Source organism: Macaca mulatta, chromosome 6 (assembly GCF_049350105.2).
Source record: "Macaca mulatta isolate MMU2019108-1 chromosome 6, T2T-MMU8v2.0, whole genome shotgun sequence".
In the NCBI taxonomy this organism is placed as follows: domain Eukaryota; kingdom Metazoa; phylum Chordata; class Mammalia; order Primates; family Cercopithecidae; genus Macaca; species Macaca mulatta.
The window spans coordinates 163,164,593-163,185,980 of NC_133411.1; the positions used below are offsets into that span (position 1 = coordinate 163,164,593).

A 21,388-nucleotide genomic window follows, 5' to 3' on the forward strand; every position below is an offset into this window, starting at 1 on the left:
GTTTCACCGTGTTAGCCAGGATGGTCTTGATCTCCTGACCTTGTGATCCGCCTGCCTCAACCTCCCAGAGTGCTGGGATTACAGGCGTGAGCCACCGCGTCCAGCCGTCAATGACAGATTCTTAAGCTACTATTGCAGGGGTTGATGTGGACATTCCCTCTTACCATATGCACTCTGGGAACCTAGAGAAAAATTTCCCGGAGTATCAGACTCCTCCAGATGGGTTGTGCAGAGAGAGGAAAGCTAGCACTTTAACCCACCCAAATCCATGACTCAAAGCAACACTTTTCAGGCACTCCTGGTTTAGAGTAGGCAGATCTTAATTTGTTTGCTGGCCTAAAAACAAAAATAAAATCAAAGCATCTTTTATCATTTATGGCAATTTTGATTTACTTATAAAGTTTGCCTTACCTACAGTAATCATCTTTCCTCGTGTTTATGAGGTGTTTTATAGTTTACAAAAAACTTTCGAATAGGCAACTCTCATTTGACTCTTCCAAGTCTACTGTGGTTATCAGAGGAGGAAGCTTTAGCTCTGAAAGCTGGTGGGACTTGGCCCAAGGTTGATCCACTCACAAATGGTGGGCCTAGCTGTCCAGTGACTGGTCTTCGAGGGCACGGGTCTTTGGAGCTCCTGACGGAGTGGGGGAACATGGGCTTTGGAATCCATACTCCTGATTTGATAACCTTTCTGAGTCTCAGATTATCTTTCTATGGAATGAAAGGTCTCATGTCCACCCCGCAGAGCCACTGTGATTACATGAGAACAAGATGTGCAAAGTGGCTGAATAAATGCTTGTTCCCCTCTTACTCTTTGTACTTCCCACTGCAAAATCTGAGCTATGCTGTACATCCAAGTCAAGTTTTATGTTGGTGGTTTAATCATACTTTTCATCCTTTTTCCCCACTCCATATACAGTACCCCCATATATCATTGGCAACATCGAATTTGCTCTTTGCTTCTAGGAAATGGAGAACAAGGAAGACCTTACCCCATGACCGATGCTGAGAGAGTGGATCAGGCGTACCGAGAAAATGGATTTAACATCTACGTCAGTGACAAAATCTCCTTGAATCGCTCTCTCCCAGATATCCGGCACCCAAAGTGAGTGTAACATCTCTCAAATTCTGAGATCTAAGGATGTTGCCGCTGGCTCTTGTTGAGAATGAATTAAAGAAGCAGGTACATGGAGCCCTGCTGACAGAGGCTCCCTCCTCTTACACAGGCATTTGTGCAAAGGTTCGTGGTGTTGAGGGGTAAGGAATAATACCGTCTCTTCAGAAGAGCCAGCCTCCTTCCTCTTTTCAGGAAGCCTCTGCATTTCCCCTTTCACTCTGGGCTGAAGGGAAGTTCAGACCCCAATGTAGAGGACAAGTTGTCATGAAGTTTTTAACTTTCATTCTCTTCATTTTCTATGGGATGTTTTTATTTCTTTTAAAAAAAATCTTTCTTATGTTTCTGTCTTTGTTATAAACCATCTCTAATCACATTGAGAGCAGACGTATCAGAATGATTATAAAGCTGATAACAGTGGCAGCTAACATTCTTTGAACCAGAGTGTGTGCCAAACACTTTATTTGTATCATCTCAGGTTGGTCCTGTCGGGTAGGTCCTGTAATGATCCCGATTTTACAGTGAGAAAACTGGGGCTTAAAGGAGGGTCATAACTCACTTAAGGCCATAAGGTGATTAACAGGCTGAGCCAGGCCTTAGACTCCAGTTCAATCAAAAACTATACCCTGGACCTTAAGCTATCCTGCCCCCCCGTACATTTTCAATAAGGGTCATTGTGATGATGGTGATTTTCTGGTAGAGCCGTTCTTAAACTTGAGGTACATTAGAATCACTTGGAGGGTTGTTAGGACACAGGATATTGAGCCTCAAAGCTGTTGATTAGTAGGTCTGGATGGGGGCCCAAGAACTTGTGTTTCAAACAGGCTCCCTGGGGATTCTGCTGCTCCTTATCTTGGGACCACACTTTGAGAATCACTGCAAGTAGATTTCAGAATTGCTTCCACATGAAGGCAGTACTGAGTAGCACTGGAGCATAAGTTTTGCTCAGGTACTGAGAAAATAGAGCCCAGGAAAAGATAATAAAAGCTAACATTTATTTGTTGCTCACTATATGCCAGGCATTTTTCTAAGCCAGTGGTTCTCAAAGTGTGGTTCCCAGACCAGCAACATCAGCATCACCTAGGAATTTGGTAGACCTGCAGATTCTTGGACACCAGCCCAGATTTACCGAATCAAAGCTATGGGGAAGGGTCCAGCAATCAGTGTTTTAACAAGGCCTCCAGGAGATTCTGATGCATGCTTGCATTTGAGAACCACTGTTTCAGGTATTTGAAGTATATTAACTCAGTCAAATCTTCTAAAATCCCTGTGAGGTAGGTACTGTTATTATAACCATTTCACAGATGAGGAATTGAGGCACAAAAAGATTAAGTAATTTGCATAGGATAACATAGCTGAAAAGAGATGGAGCCAGAATTTGAACCCAGGGAGTCTGGCTCTAGAATCTATGGTTTTAATCACTGAACCATAAAGATCTTTCCAGCTATAAGAACTCAATCAGTAGAATGCCGTGCTAAAGACTTCATCTTGGTAACATGTTTGGCAGCTTACAAAACGCCTTCATCCCCATAACCTCCTTTAGTTCCTACAACAGTACTTTGAGATTGGCATTACTATGATCATCTCTACTTTGTAGATGTAAAAGATGTGCTGTCACCTAGGATTGGGCCCTTTTCCCAAAGATGCCTTACAGCAAGGGAGCAGAGCAGGGGCCTCAGTATACTTTCCCTTGGGGTTTGCCATTTGTTTCATGGTTTTCACTGTCAAACCCCAGATTTTTTTCTTTTTTTCAAGACAGGGTCTTGCTCTGTCACACAGGCTGGAGTGCAGTGGTGCGATCTCGGCTCACTGCAACCTCTGTCTCCAGAGCTCAAGCAATCCTCCCACCTCAGCCTCCCATGTAGCTGGGACCACAGGTGTGTGCCACCACTGCTGGCGAATTTTTTGTATTTTTGGTAGAGATGGGATCTCATTATGCTGCCTAGCCTGGTTTTGAACTCCCGGACTCAAGTGATCTTCCTGCTTCAGCCTCCCAAAGTGTCAGGATTACAGGTGTGAGCCACCGTGCCTGGCCAAGCCCCAGATTTTTTGATGTAAGTCTAGACTGTTTGTAGTTCAGCTATCACAGGTGTTACTGGATTTGGAACTGTAACCTGACTCTGAGGGTCAGAAACTCAATGTATGTATTTAGCTCCTTGCGGAGTTCTGAGTTCTGCACTGATTTCCTCTTTCTGAATCTAGGAAAGAAGTTCACCTGGTGAGTTCATTCATTGTTCTCTCACCACAGCTGCTGTTCTTGCGGTACTGTGGGTTCTCAACCCTGGCTGCACCTGGATGGTTTTTTAAAATACAAAGGCTAGGACCCTACCCCAGACCACTGAAATCTGAATCTCTGAGGTTGTTACCTGGATCTCAGTATTTTCTAAGATCTCCAAAAGCAATTCTCATATATAATGAAGGTTGAGAATCACTGGTGTGAAATGAATATTTCTGCAGTGAGAGAGAGAGACAGGCTGGGTGTGGTCACAGCTTTCTTCCATTCTTTCATCTACTCATAGTAAATATGTAGGTCTTCTATGTGCCAAGCCCTGTGCTTGACACTAGGATCACAAAGATAAATGAATCATTAGTGTTGCCTCAAAGGAACTCCCACTCTTGTGCAAGGGGTTGGGACGGATGACATGAGCTGGGCATTACACCATAGTTGAGAAGATCAGTAATAGGGTTGGGCACAGGGTGCTTTGGGACCACAGAGGATACCCTGACCCTGTGCCTGGCCTTTGAAAGCTAGGAAGGCCTTCTGAAGGGGTGCTATCTACAGCCTCTGAAAGGAACAACTAGGACTGGCCAGGGCATGAGGGTGAGCAAGAGCACTGTGGGTAGAGACAGTGGCCTGGCCCTAGAGGCCACCAGGCCAGAGAGCACATGTTCTCTGGCTTAGGACTTAGGAAGTGGAGCCAGGATGAGGACCTAGCCCCTTTGTCTCCCATTGTAGTGCTCTTTCCTGCAGTCCAGAAAAAGAAACCTTTTCTTCATCGCAGAGTCCTGGGATCCACAGATGTGTCCCTCAATAGAATTCAGGGGAGTCTGTAAAGTTGGATGAGAAAAACGTTGAATTTTTTTTTTTAATTAAGCTTTATCTGCAATTTGGTGTTCCCTTCAGTTGCGAATGTAATCCACAAAGCCCCGTGATATCCCCCCAGGAAAGCACTTGCTTTCACATCACTTACAGACCTCTTGAATCCCATGGACACTCATCACTACTTGGAAATGGAGGTAGTTTTTAGAACTACCACTGATCTTTTTTTTTTTTCCTAGATATTTACTTTTTATTTTTAATTATTGCTATATAATGATTGTATATATTTATGAGATACATGTGATGCTTTGATATGAGCGCACAATATGTAATGATCAAATCAAGGTAATTGGGAAATCCATCACCTCAATCATTTATCATTTCTTTTACCACTAGATCTTGTTTCTTCTCTTTTTTTTTTTTTTGAAACAGGGTCTTGCTATGTTGCCTAGGCTGGTCTTGAACTCCTGGGCTCAAGCGATCCCCTTGCCTCAGCCTCCTGAGGAGCTGAGATTACAGGCAAAACCTCATCACACTTGGCTTTGAATAAATTTTGATAACTATATTTCAGTCTAATTGGTTTTCTCTAAAATCTGGTACATTTTATGGATTATGAGCATTGCTCTGAGAAGTGTCCATAGGCTCCCCCAGCCTGGCGGATGGGCCCCTGGCATCAATAAGCTGTGCAATTCCTGTTCCAGGTGGGCGGGAGTGGAGCTAAGGAGGTCTCAGGCACCTCTATCACCAGCCCACCCACCCAGCCAGCCAGCCAGCATCCAAGCTACTAACTGCAAAAGATGTCACTACTGCCAGCGCTCCTGACACCTCCCTTTTTTAGAGTCACCAAGTGTGGAAGCTGACTTTTCAGAAATGAGTTGACAGATGTCTCGAAGAGGTTTCCTTTTTTTCCGGAGGGGAATCTTTCCTGCAGTTTGACAGCAGAAATGTGTGAGTAAATTAGAGCAGCTGAGCCGCTCACTCCCTTCGGTTTCTTTTAGCTTAAACAACTTCTCCAGCAGGAGCTGAGGTTTATGTTTGCCTTTTGTTCCTTCAAACTGAATTTTGGCAACAGCGTGTCAAGAACAGGATTGAGGGGCTGTTTGTTTGTGCCAGCTGCCTTTGCTTCCACCAGAAGCTGCACTGGGGACCGCGTAGCCAGAGAACGGAAGCAAGGCAGTTTGGCCGAGACTCACTGGTCCTGCAAATGGGAGTCAGCCAGCTGGCTCTGAGTGGGCCTGCCCTCTGCACCTCCTGCCAAGTGAGCATGAACAGTGGCTGGCTGGTGGGCTGGCCCACTTTCCCTACTCCCTGGGAGCCCTGCTGGGCTGCTTGGCAACTGAACGTGGAGGCCCCTCCAGAGCACCAAGCTGATGGCACAACAGAGACCCAACTGCTAAAGTGCCTGGAATCTGCAGTTTCCTGTGCACACCCCATGTTAGGTGGTCAGTTTCTCCCATGCAAAGATTATCCATAGTGGGAATGAAAGCAATCCACAATTCTGACCTGCTTTCTCCATTCCGTAGTTTTAGCTTCACTAATGAATAAACCTGTGTTGCAATAAAAGGCCCAAGTCTACCAGATCCCTACTTCCATGTTCCTTTTTGCACTTCCTTTTTGTTAAATTAACACAGTTAATTTATAACATATACTGAATTTCCTCAGAAGAACTTATAAACTCATATTACTATAATAGGCCAGTATTTTATTGAGCACCTGTACATCCCTAACAGGCTACAAAGTGTAATAGAAGCAAGAAGGAAGGGAGTTATCACCTATTATCTTTGACAAACATGTATTAAATACAAACCCTGTAAAAATGACAGCTTGCCAACACAGGAAGTTTAAGTCAACCACATTTATTGTAGTCATAATATAATAGTGTCCTGATTGGAACATACACGTGGGTATAAAATCACATTTGGGCCAAGATAAAGTAAGATAAATTTGCCCTCCTGCCTAAAACAACCAAAAAAATAAAATAAAATAAGGCCAGGCAAAATACATGAAACACTGGTTTTTAAGATACTGGACATCAGGCAGTAAAGAACAATAATTTCTAAGAAACAGGAAACAAATGAGGTGAGCCCTATAGTTGCCCCAGCTTGTTGCCTTGGGAGAATTTCCAGGCCATGGTGCAGGGAGGGCGAACCAAGATAGAGCCCAGAAGACTTCCTGAGTTGAGGAAGTGGAGCTGAGAGTCCAAGGAGATAAGGGAGGCTAGAGTTCAGAGGACACAGTACTGGAGAGAGGAGAGCTGTGCAAAGAGAGACCTACAGAGATCTACAGAGTCCTCTCAAACACTCAGTGGATTGTTGATCAGCACATGCCATGAGGAAGCTATCTGAGGCTGGGAAAGGAATCACCCTAAAATGCTATAAGAAACAGTGCCTAGTGCTCCCTCAGGGCCAAGAATAGTGCCTCTTCCCACCACCTGGACTGGAAAACCTCCTAATTCATAACTTATGGGGAATCAGGTAGAGTACTTAGAACAGTTTTGTCTTAGTGGCGTCTAATCAGCCCTAGACTAAACGGTGCTCTGGACCAGTCTAAAAAAATCATAAATTATTACTAAAAAGGATCAAACTGTTTCCAAATATATAATGCACCCAGAACAAAGCTTGATAATACTTACATCAATACATAAATATTCAGTACTAAGCAATGTGAAACCCAGTCGAAGATTACCAGGCATGCAAAAAAGTAGAAAAAAATGACCCACAGTGACAAATATAATCACTCAATCAAAACCAACCCAGAGCTGACAAAGAGAGTAGAATTAGTGGAGTTAATTGTAACTGTATTTCATACGTTTAAAAAGTTAGGTAGAGATATGGAGGATATAAGAAGATCCAAATCAAAATTCTAGAAATGAAATCAACCATGTCTAAAATGAAAAATACACTGAATGGGATTAATGGCATAGATATTGCTGGAAAAAAAAAAGATTAATAAACTTGAAGCTGTAGCAAAAGAAACTACTCAAACTAAAACACAGAAAAAGAACTTTAAAAATTGAAAAGAGGTTCAATTACCTGTGGGACAACTTTAAAAATTCTAGTATTTATGTAATTAGAGTGTGTGTAAGGAAGTAATGGCTGAAAGTCTTCCAAATTGGATAACAACTGTAATGCCACATCCAAGAAACTGAGTGAAACACAAGCTCAAGAAATACAAAGAAAATGACATCAAGGCATGTTATAATCAAATTACTAAAAACCAGTGATGAAGAAAAAAATGTTAAAGCAGCCAGAGAAATAAAACTTGTTATAGCAAGAGGAACAAAGATAACAGGAGAATTCTTGTTGTAAACACTACAAAGAAGAATATGGTGTAGCAACATCTTTAAAGTATGGAAATGTCAGTAAACTATGGTTAGTAATAAAAAAATAAGGTATGGAAGAGAAAACTCTGTCAACTTAGAATTCTGTACCCGGTGAAAATGTCTTTTTTTAAACAAGATACTGTCTACAAATAGAGATCTTTATTTACAAAATATGAAGATCACTAGAAATATAGCTTTGTGGGTAAATATATGCTATTTGTCTTATTGTTTAAATCTTTTAAAAGACGATTGGCTGTGTAACCAAGAATAATAACATTATTGGATTTAAAACATATGTAAAATAAAATGTGTGCCAACATAAAGACCGGAGGGGAGAAATGGTAATCTGCTATCATAAGGTTCTCACAGTGTGTCTGGAAGAATTGGTTTCTTCTGGTGGGTTCTTGGTCTCGCTGACTTCAAGAATGAAGCCAAGACCCTCGCAGTGAGTGTTAGAGTTCTTAAAGATGGTGTGTCCGGAGTTTGTTCCTTCAGATGTTCAGATGTGTCTGGAGTTTCTTCCTTCTGGCGGGTTCATGGTCTTGCTGACTTCAGGAGTGAAGCCGCAGACCTTCGCAGTGAGTGTTACGGCTCTTAAAGGTGGCGCGTCCAGACTTGCTCATTCCTCCTAGTGGGTTCGTGGTCTCACTGACTTCAGGAGTGAAGCTGCAGACCTTCACAGTGAGTGTTACAGCTCTTAAAGGTGATGTGTCTGGAGTTGTTTGTTCCTCCCGGTGGGTTCGTGGTCTCACTGACTTCAGGAGTGAAGCTGCAGACCTTTGCTTTGAGTATTACAGCTCATAAAGGTAGTGCGGGCCCAAAGAGGGAGCAGCAGCAAGATTTATTGTGAAGAGCGAAAGAACAAAGCTTCCACAGCGTGGAAGGGGACCCAAGAGGGTTGCTGCTGCTGGCTCGGGTGCCCAGCTTTTATTCTCTTATTTGGCCCCACCCACGTCCTGCTGATTGTTCCATTTTACAGAGTGCTGATTGGTGTGTTTACAAACCTTTAACTAGACACAGAGTGCTGATTGGTGCGTTTTTACAGAGTGCTGATTGGTGTGTTTACAAACCTTTAGCTAGACACAGAGTACTGATTGGTGTGTTTACAATCCTTTAGCTAGACAGAAAAGTTCTCCAAGTCCCCACCCAACCCAGAAGCCCAGCCGGCTTCACCTCTCAATAGTGCATGTGAAGTATAAAGGTAAACTGATGAGTTAAAAACATATATTATAAACCCTAAAGCAAGCACTAAAATAACAAAACAGAATTATAGCTAATAAGCCAACAGAGGCGATAAAATGAAATCATAAAAAATAATCCAAAATATGGCAGAGAAAGCAAGGAAGGAAGTCAAAATCAGACAGGAGAAATAGAACTGGGTGCAGTGGCTTGCACCTGTGATCCTAGCTACTCAGGAGGCTGAGGCAGGAGGATCACTTGAGCCTAGGAGTTTAAGATCAACCTGGGCAAGACCCCATTTCTGGAAAAAAAAAAAAAAATAGCCAGGCATAGTGGCACATTTGTATTCCCAGCTACTTGGGAGGCTAAGGTGGGAGAATCACTTGAGCCCAGAAGTTTGAGGCTGCAGTAAACTATGATCATGCTACTGCACTCCAGCCTTAGTGACAGAGCAAGACCTCATCTGTAAAAACTAAAAAGAGAAGAAGAAATAGAAAATACTAAAATGATGGACTTTAACCTAACCATATCAATAATCACGTTAAATGTAAATGCTCTAATTATTCTGGTTAAAAGGTGGAGATTGTCAGATTGGATAAGAAAACAAGATTCAAATACATGCTGCCTGCAAGAAACACACTTTAAATGTAGAGATACAAATAAGTTAAATGTAAAAGAAAAGATATGCCATGCTAACACCAGTCAAAAGAAAGCTGTAGTGGCAATATTAATATCAGTCAAAGTAGATTTCAGAGCAAAGAATATTACCAGGAATAAAGAAAGTTATTTCATAATAAAGAGGTAATTCATAAGGAAGACATAGCAATCCTAAATGTTTATGTATTTGATAAGAAAGCTTCAAAATACATGAAGCAAAAACTGATAGAACTATAAGGAGAGGCTGGGCACAGTGGCTCTCGCCTGTAATCCCAGCACTTTGGGAGGCCGAGGAGGGCGGATCATCTGAGGTCAGCAGTTCCAGACCAACCTGACCAACATGGTGAAACCCTGTCTCTACTGAAAATACAAAAATTAGCCAGGCATGGTGACACGTGCCTGTAATCCCAACTACCCAGGAAACTGAGGCAGGAGAATCACTGGAACCTGGGAGGCAGAGGCTGCAATCAGCCGAGATTGTGCCACTGTACTCCAGCCTGGGCGACAAAGCAAGACTCATCTCAAAAAAGACAACAACAACAACAACAACAAAACTATAAGGAGAAATTTTTTTTAAAAGCCACAATTATGAGATTATGAGATTTCAACACCTCTCTCTCAACAATTGGTAATACAGATAGACAGAAAGTCAGCGAGGATATAGTAGACTCTCACAGCACTGTCGACCAATATGACCTAATTGACATTTATAGAATACTCCACCAATAACAGCAGAATACACATTCTTTTCAAGTGGATATGAAACATTTACCAAGATAGATTATATTTTGGGCCAGAAAACAAGTCCTCATAAATTTAAAAGGATTCAAGTGATGCAAAGTATCACTCTAACCACAATGAATTAAATTTAGAAATCAATAACAAAATAATCCTTTTAAACTTTCCAAAAGATTAGAAAATATATTACTTACATATGAATAACAGATGGGTCAAAAAAGAAATAAAAAACAAAATTAGAAAGTATTATTAACTGAATGATAATGAAAACACAATATATCAGAATTTGTGGAATGTCACTAAACCACTACATAAGGGGAAATTTGTAGCATTAGTGCCTATGTTAGAAAAAAAGAATGGTCTAAAATTGATGACATCAACTTCCACTTTCAGAAACTAGCAAAAGAAGAGCAAATTAATTCACAGTAAACAGAAGAAAGGACGTGAAAAAGGTCAAAGCAGAGATCAATGAAACAGAAAATCAAGAAAAACAAAATCTGGCTCTTTGAAAGGGTCAATTAAATTAATTAACATCTAACCAGCTTGAAAAAGAGAAGAAGAAGACAAAAATTACCAGTATCAGGAATGAGAGAGATGACATAGCTATAGATTCTATAACTGTTAAGAGAATAATAAAGGAATATCCTGAACAACTTTGTGCCTAAACATCTAACAACTTAGCTGAAATTACAGATTCTTTGAAAGACACAAACTGCCAAAGCTCACTTAAGGAGAAACGATCAACCTGAATAGTCCTATATGTATTAAAGAGATTGACAGTGTAGTTAAGTACCTTCCCATGAAGAAAACTTCAGGCCCAGGTGGGTTCACTGTTGAATTCTTTCAACAATTTAAGAAATAATTCTGGCTGGGCGTGGTGGCTCACACCTGTAATCCCAGCACTTGTGGAGGTCAAGGCGGGCAGAACACAAGGTCAGGAGATTGAGACCATCCTGGTTAACACAGTGAAACCCCATCTCTACTAAAAACACAAAAAATTAGCCGGGCATGGTGGCGGGCACCTGTAGTCCCAGCTACTCGGGAGGCTGAGGCAGGAGAATGGCATGAACCCAGGAGGCAGAGCTTGCAGTGAGCCAAGATCACACTACTGCACTCCAGCCTGGGTGACAGAGCAAGACTCTCTCTCAAGAAAAAAAAAAAAAAAAGAAAGAATTATATACAAATTTTTCCCCAAAATTAAAGAGGATGGGGTACTTTCCAACTCATCGTAAAACCAGCATTATCCTGATACCAAAGTCAGGCAAAGATATTACAAGAAAAGAATATTACAGACCAATATCCCTCATGAATGGGTTGGGCCGGTGGTATCGTCATCATTATTCACTTTTTTCAGGTCAGTAACTAAAAGATCAAAGGATAAAGAGGTGCACCAAAGTCACACAGGTACACCCTGAGCAGGGTTGTATGTTTAGTGAAAAAATAATAACAATAAAGTATGAAAAGAAAAAAACCTGTCAACTTAGAATTCTATACCCAGTGAAAATATCTTCCCCCCCCAAAAAAAGATACCAGATAGAAATAGAGATATTTATTCACAAAGAATAAAGATCACTGCAAATAGTAGCCATGTGGGTAAATATATGCTATTTTTCTTATTGTTTAAATCTTATAAAAGATAATTGACTGTGGGGTAGAGTGCAGTTGGAAAGGGATTTGTTATCATGGTTTGCCAACCATTGCAGCATTCAAAACACCCTGATAAAAGGGTGGGGAATCAGAACGAGGGAGTGGACTATGAGGAAATAGCATCCTGGACCTAGCAGAGCTGGTAGCTGAGGTCCTATTCAGGGACCACCCACTTGCCCCCATGATAATATGGCCTTAGTGATGCTGCGTTTGGCTTGAGGAGCGAAAACTTGAGGTTCATAAATATTCCCATAGCAGAAAGGGAGTCTTCTCGAATAGTGATGTAAGCCTGGGGCAAGAAAGGGCAGGGATGTAAAAAGGATTGAGCTTTCCTGCCCCAGGTGGCATCGCCAGCTGTGCATCCCTGTTGGAGACCTTGAGAACTAGGAGAAGCTGTTGGCAGAGCTGCTGCCTGTGCTCCTGGGCTCCTGCCTTGCATGGCCCACCCAACTGATGTATCCAGAGCTAACTAAATCAGGAACTTTATCTACGGTAACTGTGTGTTTATTATGGGCTCCTTTCCGCCCTTCCACCTCCAGTCTACAGCTCATCTGAAATGCGGCCAGCCCTTACTCAGGCCTATTATGGTAAAATGATCAAGAGATAGTCCCTGTCTTGAAGAGATTTCAAGCCTATTAGTCACTTAAAACTGTCTCTGAAAGCCATTTATTCATTCAGCAAATATTTATTGAGTGTCTATTTTGTGTGCTTACTGTATGGCCTAGGTCCTAGGGAATCAGCAATGAGCAAATGGTCAAAATCTCCTTCCCTCCTACAGCTTACATTCCACTGGGGGTAGGGGTGGGAGAGTCATAATATAAACAAACAAATAAATGGATTGATTTTTTCGACAGCAATAAGTGATGTAGGGGAAAAAAGATTAACAGGATAAAGGGTAGAAAAAATAGTAAGAATGGGGTAGATTTTATTTCAGGGGTCAGGGAAGTGCTTTCTGATAAGATAGCATATCAACAGAGCTAGGAAGTGGTGAGGGGCCTAGCAGGGCAGTTAACTGGTGGAAGAGCCCTGCAGGCAGAGGAAACAGCAAATGCAAAGGCCCAGAGGCCACCGTGCCTGGCTTGTGGAGGCCAGTGTGGCTGGAGCCTGATGATGCGAGTGAAGAGAAGTAGGGCTGGAGAGGTGTCTGGGTGGTGGTCAGGGGTTGTGGCGGGGCTGGAGCTTTTCCCAAAATGGCTAAGACAGGACACCACTGGAAGGTTTTGAACAGAGGGTGACATAATCTGATTTTCATCTTAAAAGGATCGCTTTGGTTGCTGTTTTAAGAACAGACTGTAGGCAGCCAAGGGTGGAAGCAGGGAGACTTGTTAGGAGTATGTTAACAGCAAGGCAAGGGAGCGTGAGAGAGAGTCAGTCCACGATTGGAGTAGTGGAGTAGCCATGGCTGATTTCTAGACATACTTGGAAGGTGGAGATGGAGGTGCCAGGATTTACTTACAAGATTGTGGATATGAGAATAAGAGAGGAGCTGGGGATAACGCCAAGGTTTTTGGCCAGAGCAGCTGGGGAGATGGAGCTGCCATCTGCAGAAATGGAGATGACTTTGGGAAGAGCAGGTTTTGGGAAAAATCACGATTTTGATTGCAGACAAGTTTGCAACATTGTTTCACATCCAAATGTCAGTGTCAAGTAGGCAGTTGAATAAATGATCCCATTTGTGTTGTGAAAAATGGAAATAGTGACAGGATTTTTTTCTGAGTTGCTGTGTTTTTATTGTGGTTTTAATTAACTCACCTTCCTAAAATATCAGGAAATGCCTGAGGCATAACATATAGTAAGCCTAAAAATGACCCGAGACCAGACGTGGTGTGTGGCATGCAGCGTAATGGAGTTTATGGTCAGCGTTCAGGTGATGGCAAGAGCAGTGCCCATAACCTTCCACCCTTTTTGTTGGGAATGAATGACGGGAGTCTGTACCCGCCCCCACCCCGTGGTGCAGAGTGGTTTGTCAGACCCTCCATAGAACAGTGACAGGCTTAGAAGACATATTTAGTACTTATTAGCAGTTTTTACACTTTTTAATCATGATTCATGTGGTAGAGCAAGCTTGCCTGACACCTTTACAATGGAGTACTTCAGTATAAGGTGAGTGCCCCAGAGATAGTCAGGATTCGAGAGCAATGCAGCCTCCCTGTTTTGGCAGGTTGTTAGCGAGACTGTTGTGGGAGGCGAGGGCCTGTAGGTGGAATGATTTGTAAGCTGGGAAAGGAAAAAATGTAGGTTTTTCTTTTTTTGGACCATCACTGATTTTTTTTTTTTTTTTTTTTTTTTTTGAGACAGAGTCTTGCTCTGTCACCCAGGCTGGAGTGCAGCTGTGATCTTGGCTCACTGCATCCTCCGCTTCCTGGGTTCAAGCGATTCTCCTGCCTCAGCCTCCCAAGTAGCTGGAATTACAGGCACATACCACCACACCCGGCTAATTTTTGTGTTTGTAGCAAACACAAGTTTCACCATGTTGGCCAGGCTGGTCTGGACTCCTGACCTCAAGTGATCCGCCCACCTCAGCCTCCCAAAGTGCTGGGATTACGGGCATGAGCCACTGTGCCTGGCCGCATTACTGATTTTTTAGGAGACTTAAATCAGCTCTTCTTCTCTGAAATTAAATGACTCCCTTCTGAAAAGTAGTGTTTCTTTCAGGATAACAGTTATCGATCCAATATTGATCCCAATATTGACTAATATTGGGATTTAAAGGTGCTCATATGCCTTAAAATAAAATGGCAGCCAATAACATTTCTCACATTGACTTCTTTTCTCTAATTTTTAAAAGAGTTCAGTGAATTCAGCCCTCAGGTTGAAATTGTGAAGATAAATAATCTACCAGCAAAAATGGATGCCTATCAACTAAAAATTATATGGGCATCTACTCCCTACAGTTTATGCCAGATAAAAGCCACGTATATCTACATGACTGGATGTGTGACTTGTTTTCTTTTTATTATTTCTGCAAACAGATGCATTTTCTAAGTCTTCTAGAGATGGATGCTGTGTTCTCCATTAATAACAACATGTACTGTTTGTCGAGCGCTCCTATTTATTTGTCAGTGTGCCAGGCATTGTGCTGAACACCTTACCAGTTGTACCTTACTTGTTCCTATTCTGAACTGTTGTGCGATGATGATTTATTTCTTTTATACTCAACATTGTCTTCTGGTTTACAAACTATTACAACTATTTTATGGTTCCAGCCTCTCTGAAATTGTATCAAGTGGGGATCATCACTAGCTCCATTTTACAGATGCACAAACTAAACCTCAGAGAACCTCAGCCCTTTGTTCCAGTTCACACTGCTAGTAGAAGGCAAAGAAGGCTTGACCTAGATCCAAGCCTGTGTTTTTTCTGTTGCATCATACACAGGCTGAGACCTGAGACCTGAGACCCGAAACCCATGTCTCACAGAGAGGGAGACTTTTTTTTTTTTTTTTTTTTTTTTTTGAGACAGATTCTCCTTCTTTTGCCCAGGCTGGAGTACAGTGATGCAATCTCAGCTCACCTCAAACTCTGCCATTCGGGGTCAAGCAATTCTTGTACTCAGGCTCTCAAGTAACTGGGACTACAGGCACACACCACTACATCCAGGCTAATTTTTGTATTTTTAGTAGAGACGGAGTTTCACCATGTTGGCCAGGCTGGTCTCGAATGCCTGGCCTTGAGTTGATCTGCCCACCTTAGCCTCCCAAAGTACTGAAATTACAGTCATGAGCCACCGTACCTGGTGGAGGGAAACGTTTTTAAATCTGAATCCTCTGTCCATGAAGGTACTTGGACCAGGCCTAGTGAGTGGTATTTGCTATATAAATCCAGCAAACATAACCAGCAGACTCCTCTGCGTGCATCGCATTCACCATGAGGAAGGTAATATGTTCTTGTCCAGAAGCAGATAAATAGCATTCAGCAAAATTGGTTACAGAGATGAGTTTGATTTCTAAGTGGTGTTGGCCTTGAAAGGGTTTAAGAAAAAAGAAAATAATGACTGGAAGATGAGAGTGATTATCAGTTCTCTCCCTTCATTAAGATGGTATCAAGGGCAGCGTGATGATAAGACAAGTAGAACAGCTTAGCTTAGGAGCACTGTTACATAGAAAAGAACATAATTCTTTCTTGATTGTAAGCCTCCTTCTCCACACCTTTCAGGGGAAGAAATCAATAGTCCCTCTCCCCTCTCTATCCCCCCACTTTACACTCCAATCCTAAGTCCTCCCGAGTAGTGAATTGTAACAGTTTAGTGTATAGCTTTCCATAGTTTTTTCTTTGCTTATACAATATATAGAGACATATGAATGGGGCTTAGGGTTTTGTTTTGTTTTATAAAAATGTGGTTGTACTATTGTGTTTTATTCTACAAGTATTTTTTTCACTTAATATATTATGGGCCGGGCGCGGTGGCTCAAGCCTGTAATCCCAGCACTTTGGGAGGCCGAGACGGGCGGATCACGAGGTCAGGAGATCGAGACCATCCTGGCTAACACGGTGAAACCCCGTCTCTACTAAGAAATACAAAAAAAAAAACTAGCCGGGCAAGGTGGCGGGCGCCTGTAGTCCCAGCTACTCGGGAGGCTGAGGCAGGAGAATGGCGTAAACCCGGGAGGCGGAGCTTGCAGTGAGCTGCGATCCGGCCACTGCAGTCCTGCCTGGGAGACAGAGCGAGACTCCGTCTCAAAAAAAAAAAAAAAAAAAAAAAAAAAAAAAAAATATATATATATATATATAGTAGTCACATTTTAAGATATTTCTGATAGCTGTGTAATATTCCATAGGCATATAATTTAGTCAACAGTTCCTCTGTAGACAGACATACAGGTCATTTCCAGGTCCTTGTTTCTGGAAACAGTGTGGCAAAAAACATCCCGGAACACATATCTTTACATTGTTATTTCTTCTTTTCTCCTCTTTTATGAACCATCAAGTAACTTGATATTAAAGTCCATTTCCTTCTAAGGAATGTTTGCCTGGCAGCTGGCAGCTCACTGGGATGTGAGGTGTGGTCCTTAGGGCTGTTTTATGCCTTGCACACCATATTCATTAACCAGAGTTCCTCCCTCCTGCTGTCATCCTTGGTTTAAAGCTTGAGTATGTAGAATATATTGCATGTTACATCTGTAGGAGGACTAAACATTTTATCATGTGGGACAGCAGTGTAAAGAAACTGTTGCTAGATTTTTAAAAAATGTTATTGTTAGACTGGGTGCGGTGGCTCATGCCTTTAATCCCAACACTTTGGGAGGCCAAGGCAGGTACATCACTTGAGGTCAAGAGTTTGATACCAGCCTGGCCAACATGGTGAAACCACATCTCTACGAAAAATACAAAAATTAGCTGGGCATGATGGTGAGTGCCTCATAGTCCCAGCTACTTAGGAAGCTGAGGCAGGAGAATTGCTTCAACGTGGGAGGCGGAGGTTGTAGTGAGCTGAAATCGCATCACTGCACTCCAGCCTGGGTGACAGAGCGAGACTCTAAAAAAAAAAAAAAAGTTATTGTTTTTATAACCATCTTAAAACTAGATATGACCTAAATAAAACAGTTCCCAAAATGTAAGTTCAAAAGGAAGGAAAAGAAAGCACACACCAAGATCCTTTAAACACTCCTTGTATCTGACATCTCTGGTCCTAGTCAGGGGGTGCACAACTAGTGACGAACTGATACTGCTGAGGTTTATAATTAACAATATGAATAATAAGAATAAACCTTTGTGTGTCTCTTAGCTGTCTGTTGAACAGGGACTAGCAGGTGGGTTTGGCTGGCTCTCAGCAAGGCCTCCCCTGAATGGCAAAGGGCCTTCATAAAGATGTCAGCCTTGGCATACATTGTCAAGTAATCTTTTGGGTCCTCTGATTCCAGCCAGACTGTGTTAAAGAGACAGCTCGTGCCTGCCTCATCCCCGACAGGAGGGTAGAGAAGGGCTGGATAACTGAGCCTCAGCATGAGCCTTGAGCTGAGGAAAGAGGCTTGAAATCAGTATGTGTCAGGAGAACGCCTAAGTCTGCAGCTCGAGGGAGGATAGGGAAAGGGAACAGGGACTTCTCACATTCTACCCACTAAGACTCAGCTTTTGCCTCTTGTTCTGGTGGAGCTGTCTCTGACTTCCACTTAGTTTCTTGGTGGTTCCAAGACCATTGGTTGTAGTCTTTCTGAGAACGTTATATTTTAAGGGGATTGTCTTTTGCAGAATAGAGAGGAGAAAATTCTAGAATTTTGAACTTATACCATTTGCTGGAAAATGACCTATGCTGTGGCCTCTGTAAAGTGGAAACTAAATTTACATACCAGATGCTATACCAGGTGCATTCACATATGGCACCTCTTTTATTCCTTGTGACAGCCTTAATAGGAAGGATGCATTTTACCCAAGAGGAAAGTAAGTCTCAGGGAGGTTATGACTTTCCCAAGGTGACCGAGCTGCTAAGTGACAGACATGGGATTTGAACCCAGAGCCGAGTGTCTCTTCAGCCTATCTGCTTCCCTCACCACACCTGTAGTTGCATCCCAAGGAAGTGCCCTTCCTAGGATTCTTACCCTTGGACCAAGGGCCACTGTTTGAGATATGGATAAGCTATCTCCCTCTGTGACTCTGGGAAGGTCCCTCCTCATTCTAGGCCTCATTTTCCTCATCTTTATACCAAGGAACGCAAATGAGATGAGAGTCAGGCTTTCCATACTTAATATTCATTGCTTCTGATTGGCCTTTTAGGTTAAAGCTGTGTATGTGGCCTGGGAGTGGTAATTGGCCTTCTGCCTTGGTCCTCAACCCAAACAGATGCTGGCGTCTGCCTACCTGCCTCCCTGCCTCCCACAACATACAAACCAGCTCCCAACCAGCTCCATCTCATTAGGGGAAAATCCAAAATTGTCATCTGCTTGTCAAAGGAGAGTATGTTGGATTTGGTTACCATGAGAAAGTGCTAAAGTGGTGCCCATTTCCAGAAGATGATTGTTTATCTAGAAGTCCAAGCACTAAAAGCTTTCAAACAAGAGTCACTTGACAATTTTTAAAATGATAATTTCCTTAAAAAAAAAAAAAACCCAAAAACTTATCCCTAAAATTGCCGAAGAGTAATTTGCCACAATGTGCAGAGCGTAGTGATGGTGAAGTGCTGTGAACTACAAGTAATTGCTCTTAATGTCATGATGGCCCAGTTAGTTCCGTGTTGATAGGGCATTGCAAATCATGTGGAACAACAACAGTGTGTCCTAGCAGTCTCAGTGTCTATGACCTGGAAGTCCAGATTTCCATATTAGTGGTACTTCTGAAGTTTAGAAATCTGAATTCTAAAAGAATCCAATTATTTTCACAATCAAAAATAAAAAATAAAAATAATTGACCCAGCTCTAGTACACTTTTGGATGCTTACTCTTGTTTTTTTTTTTTTTTTTTTTTGAGATGGAGTCTCGCTTTGTTGCCCAGGCTGGAGTGCAGTGGCGCGATCTGGGCTCACTGCAAGCTCCGCCTCCCGGGTTCACGCCATTCTCCTGCCTCAGCCTCCCGAATAGCTGGGACTACAGGCGCGCACCACCACGCTCGGCTAATTTTTTGTATTTTTAGTAGAGACGGGGTTTCACTGTGTTAACCAGGATGGTCTGGATCTCCTGACCTCGTGATCTGCCCTCCTCGGCCTCCCAAAGTGCTGGCATTATAGGCGTAAGCCACCGCGCCCGGCCTACTCTTGGTTTTTTAATCCAGGGAACAGATTTAGAGATAGGACAGAATTCCTTGGCTTCAAGATTACTTCAGCTATTGGAGTATCCCACGCAAAGAATTACGGACAGTAGAGGGAAATGGGAATGTTGTCTAGGTGGAATGTGAGAAAGGCCCCCCAGGGGAAGGAGGTGGAGCCATGGCACAGACAGGCCTCTCAGTGCCTGAAAGGGGAAATTTTTCCAAGGCTGGCCTCCAGGTTCTCTTACGATCTCCTCAGCACCAGGAATTTCTAGATTCCACCATTAAGAGGCCTTAGCTCTCCTCTGTGTAGCTCTGTCTGCTCCTCTCATTAGCTCTGTGACATTCTTTCCACACATCAAGGTATATCCTCAAAAGAGAGAATTTGGTTGGTCTGGTGAGCCTCATTTTGGCACAGATTTCTTGCAAGGCCATTGACCCCTGGCAAGTCAATGGATTGGTGACCCTGAGTCAGAGCTCTGCTAATGCCCTAAGCAACTGTGGCCAGGTAAGGAGCAGTCATAGAGCCCACCCAGGACTCCTTCTTCAGCCAGGGCTGTGGGCTTGGTCATTTCTGTCAGAAGGGAAGGCATGGACAAGGTAGGCCCCGTGACTGACCTGATCACCATGTAAGTTCCTTGTTGGACCAAGATGGTACCTGATGACCCTCCTGTTTACAGAGCACCAACATGTTCCTTTCTTATTCACTTCTCAGCTCAACCTACAAGTCCATTTTATAAAGGAAGAAACTAAGCAGGTGTTTGATAACTTGCCAAAGGCTATATAGCTAATACTCTTTGGTCTTTTTGGCTCCAAGTCCATACCAAACTACTTCTGAGAAAAGAGAATGAACATTGAATGGACCTCAGCAAGCATATTTAGGGCATCCACATTTTTATTAGTGGAGTTTTTAGTTGCTGAAGTTCATTGAATCTTCTTGAAGATCCCACTTCTCTAGGCTGCGTAGTCAGCCCCCCATGGACTTGCCAAGTCAACAGGCACCACTTGGAACATGACAGCAAACACTGGCACCTTGAAACTGTGTCCGATTTAGATTTGTTATTTACATCCAGGGTCTCCAAAAGATTTTCTCTTTGTGTTGGGACTAAACTGAGGAGCCAGGTCCACCTCCCAGCTGGCCACGTTGTCTGGGATCACCAAGCAGCTCCTCTAAGCCTCACTACCTTACTTGGAAAACAGACAGGTTGGACGAGGCAACTTCCAACTCCAGTTCAAGTCAGCAACTACTCATGGCGTGCTTGTCGATGGCAAGGCACAGGCCTGGGCATGAGGCTGTGCCACTAGTAACACTTCAGTCTGTGCCTTTCTAGGCTGTTTTCATTTTGCCATCACCTCACAGCCATACACAGGAAGGCAGAAAAAAATTATGATAATGTATTACTGTTTATGTTATTTGCCTGTCGTCCACAACCCTGATTAGACTCTGTATCCCACGGGACAGGAACGACAGCTTGTTTCCTGCCATTTTAATTCCAGGGCTTAGCGTTGTGCCTGTCACATGGTAAGTGCTCAGTATATTACATTTCTTGAATATATGAATGATGCAAGGGAGTGAGCAAATGAGAATGTTTTGAGTCATGAGCCAGCCAAAGCCTGAGGTACCAAAAGTGGGGTTCTTGCCTACTAGAGCAGAACTCTTCAGTGAAGCCTTACTGAAGCCCCATGCCCTTCCTGCGATGGTCAGCCCTGATTCTGAGAGAACTGAAATCAGGAGCTGTGAAATCTTTGCTGTGAGTTGTCCTCCACGTTTACCCATCTCCAAGAACAGCCAGCTACTTATCCCTCCACATGGCTGTTTTAAATGTACTCTCTCATTTGGTTCTCATGACATTCTCATGGTGTTACCATCCCTATTCCATAGATAAGGAAACTGAGGCTCAGCATGGGAGAGGAACTTGCCGCGGTCTCACAGTTGCAAAGGAGCAGAGTCAGGATTTGAACCCAGGTCCGGAGCATTCTTGCTCCCTTAGGCACATATAATATTGGGTTTGTTCAA

The 21,388-nt window shown here is 42.9% G+C and overlaps 1 protein-coding gene across 1 annotated transcript in view; it reads left to right on the forward strand.

Annotated features, from left to right (window-relative positions):
* GALNT10 (polypeptide N-acetylgalactosaminyltransferase 10) overlaps window positions 1-21,388 on the forward strand; it is a 230,771-nt gene that overhangs the window by 104,025 nt on the left and 105,358 nt on the right. The window contains exon 3 of the mRNA XM_001111603.5: window positions 967-1,105. Coding sequence (XP_001111603.1) covers window positions 967-1,105 — 139 coding nt within the window. The remainder of the gene's footprint in view (window positions 1-966; window positions 1,106-21,388) is intronic.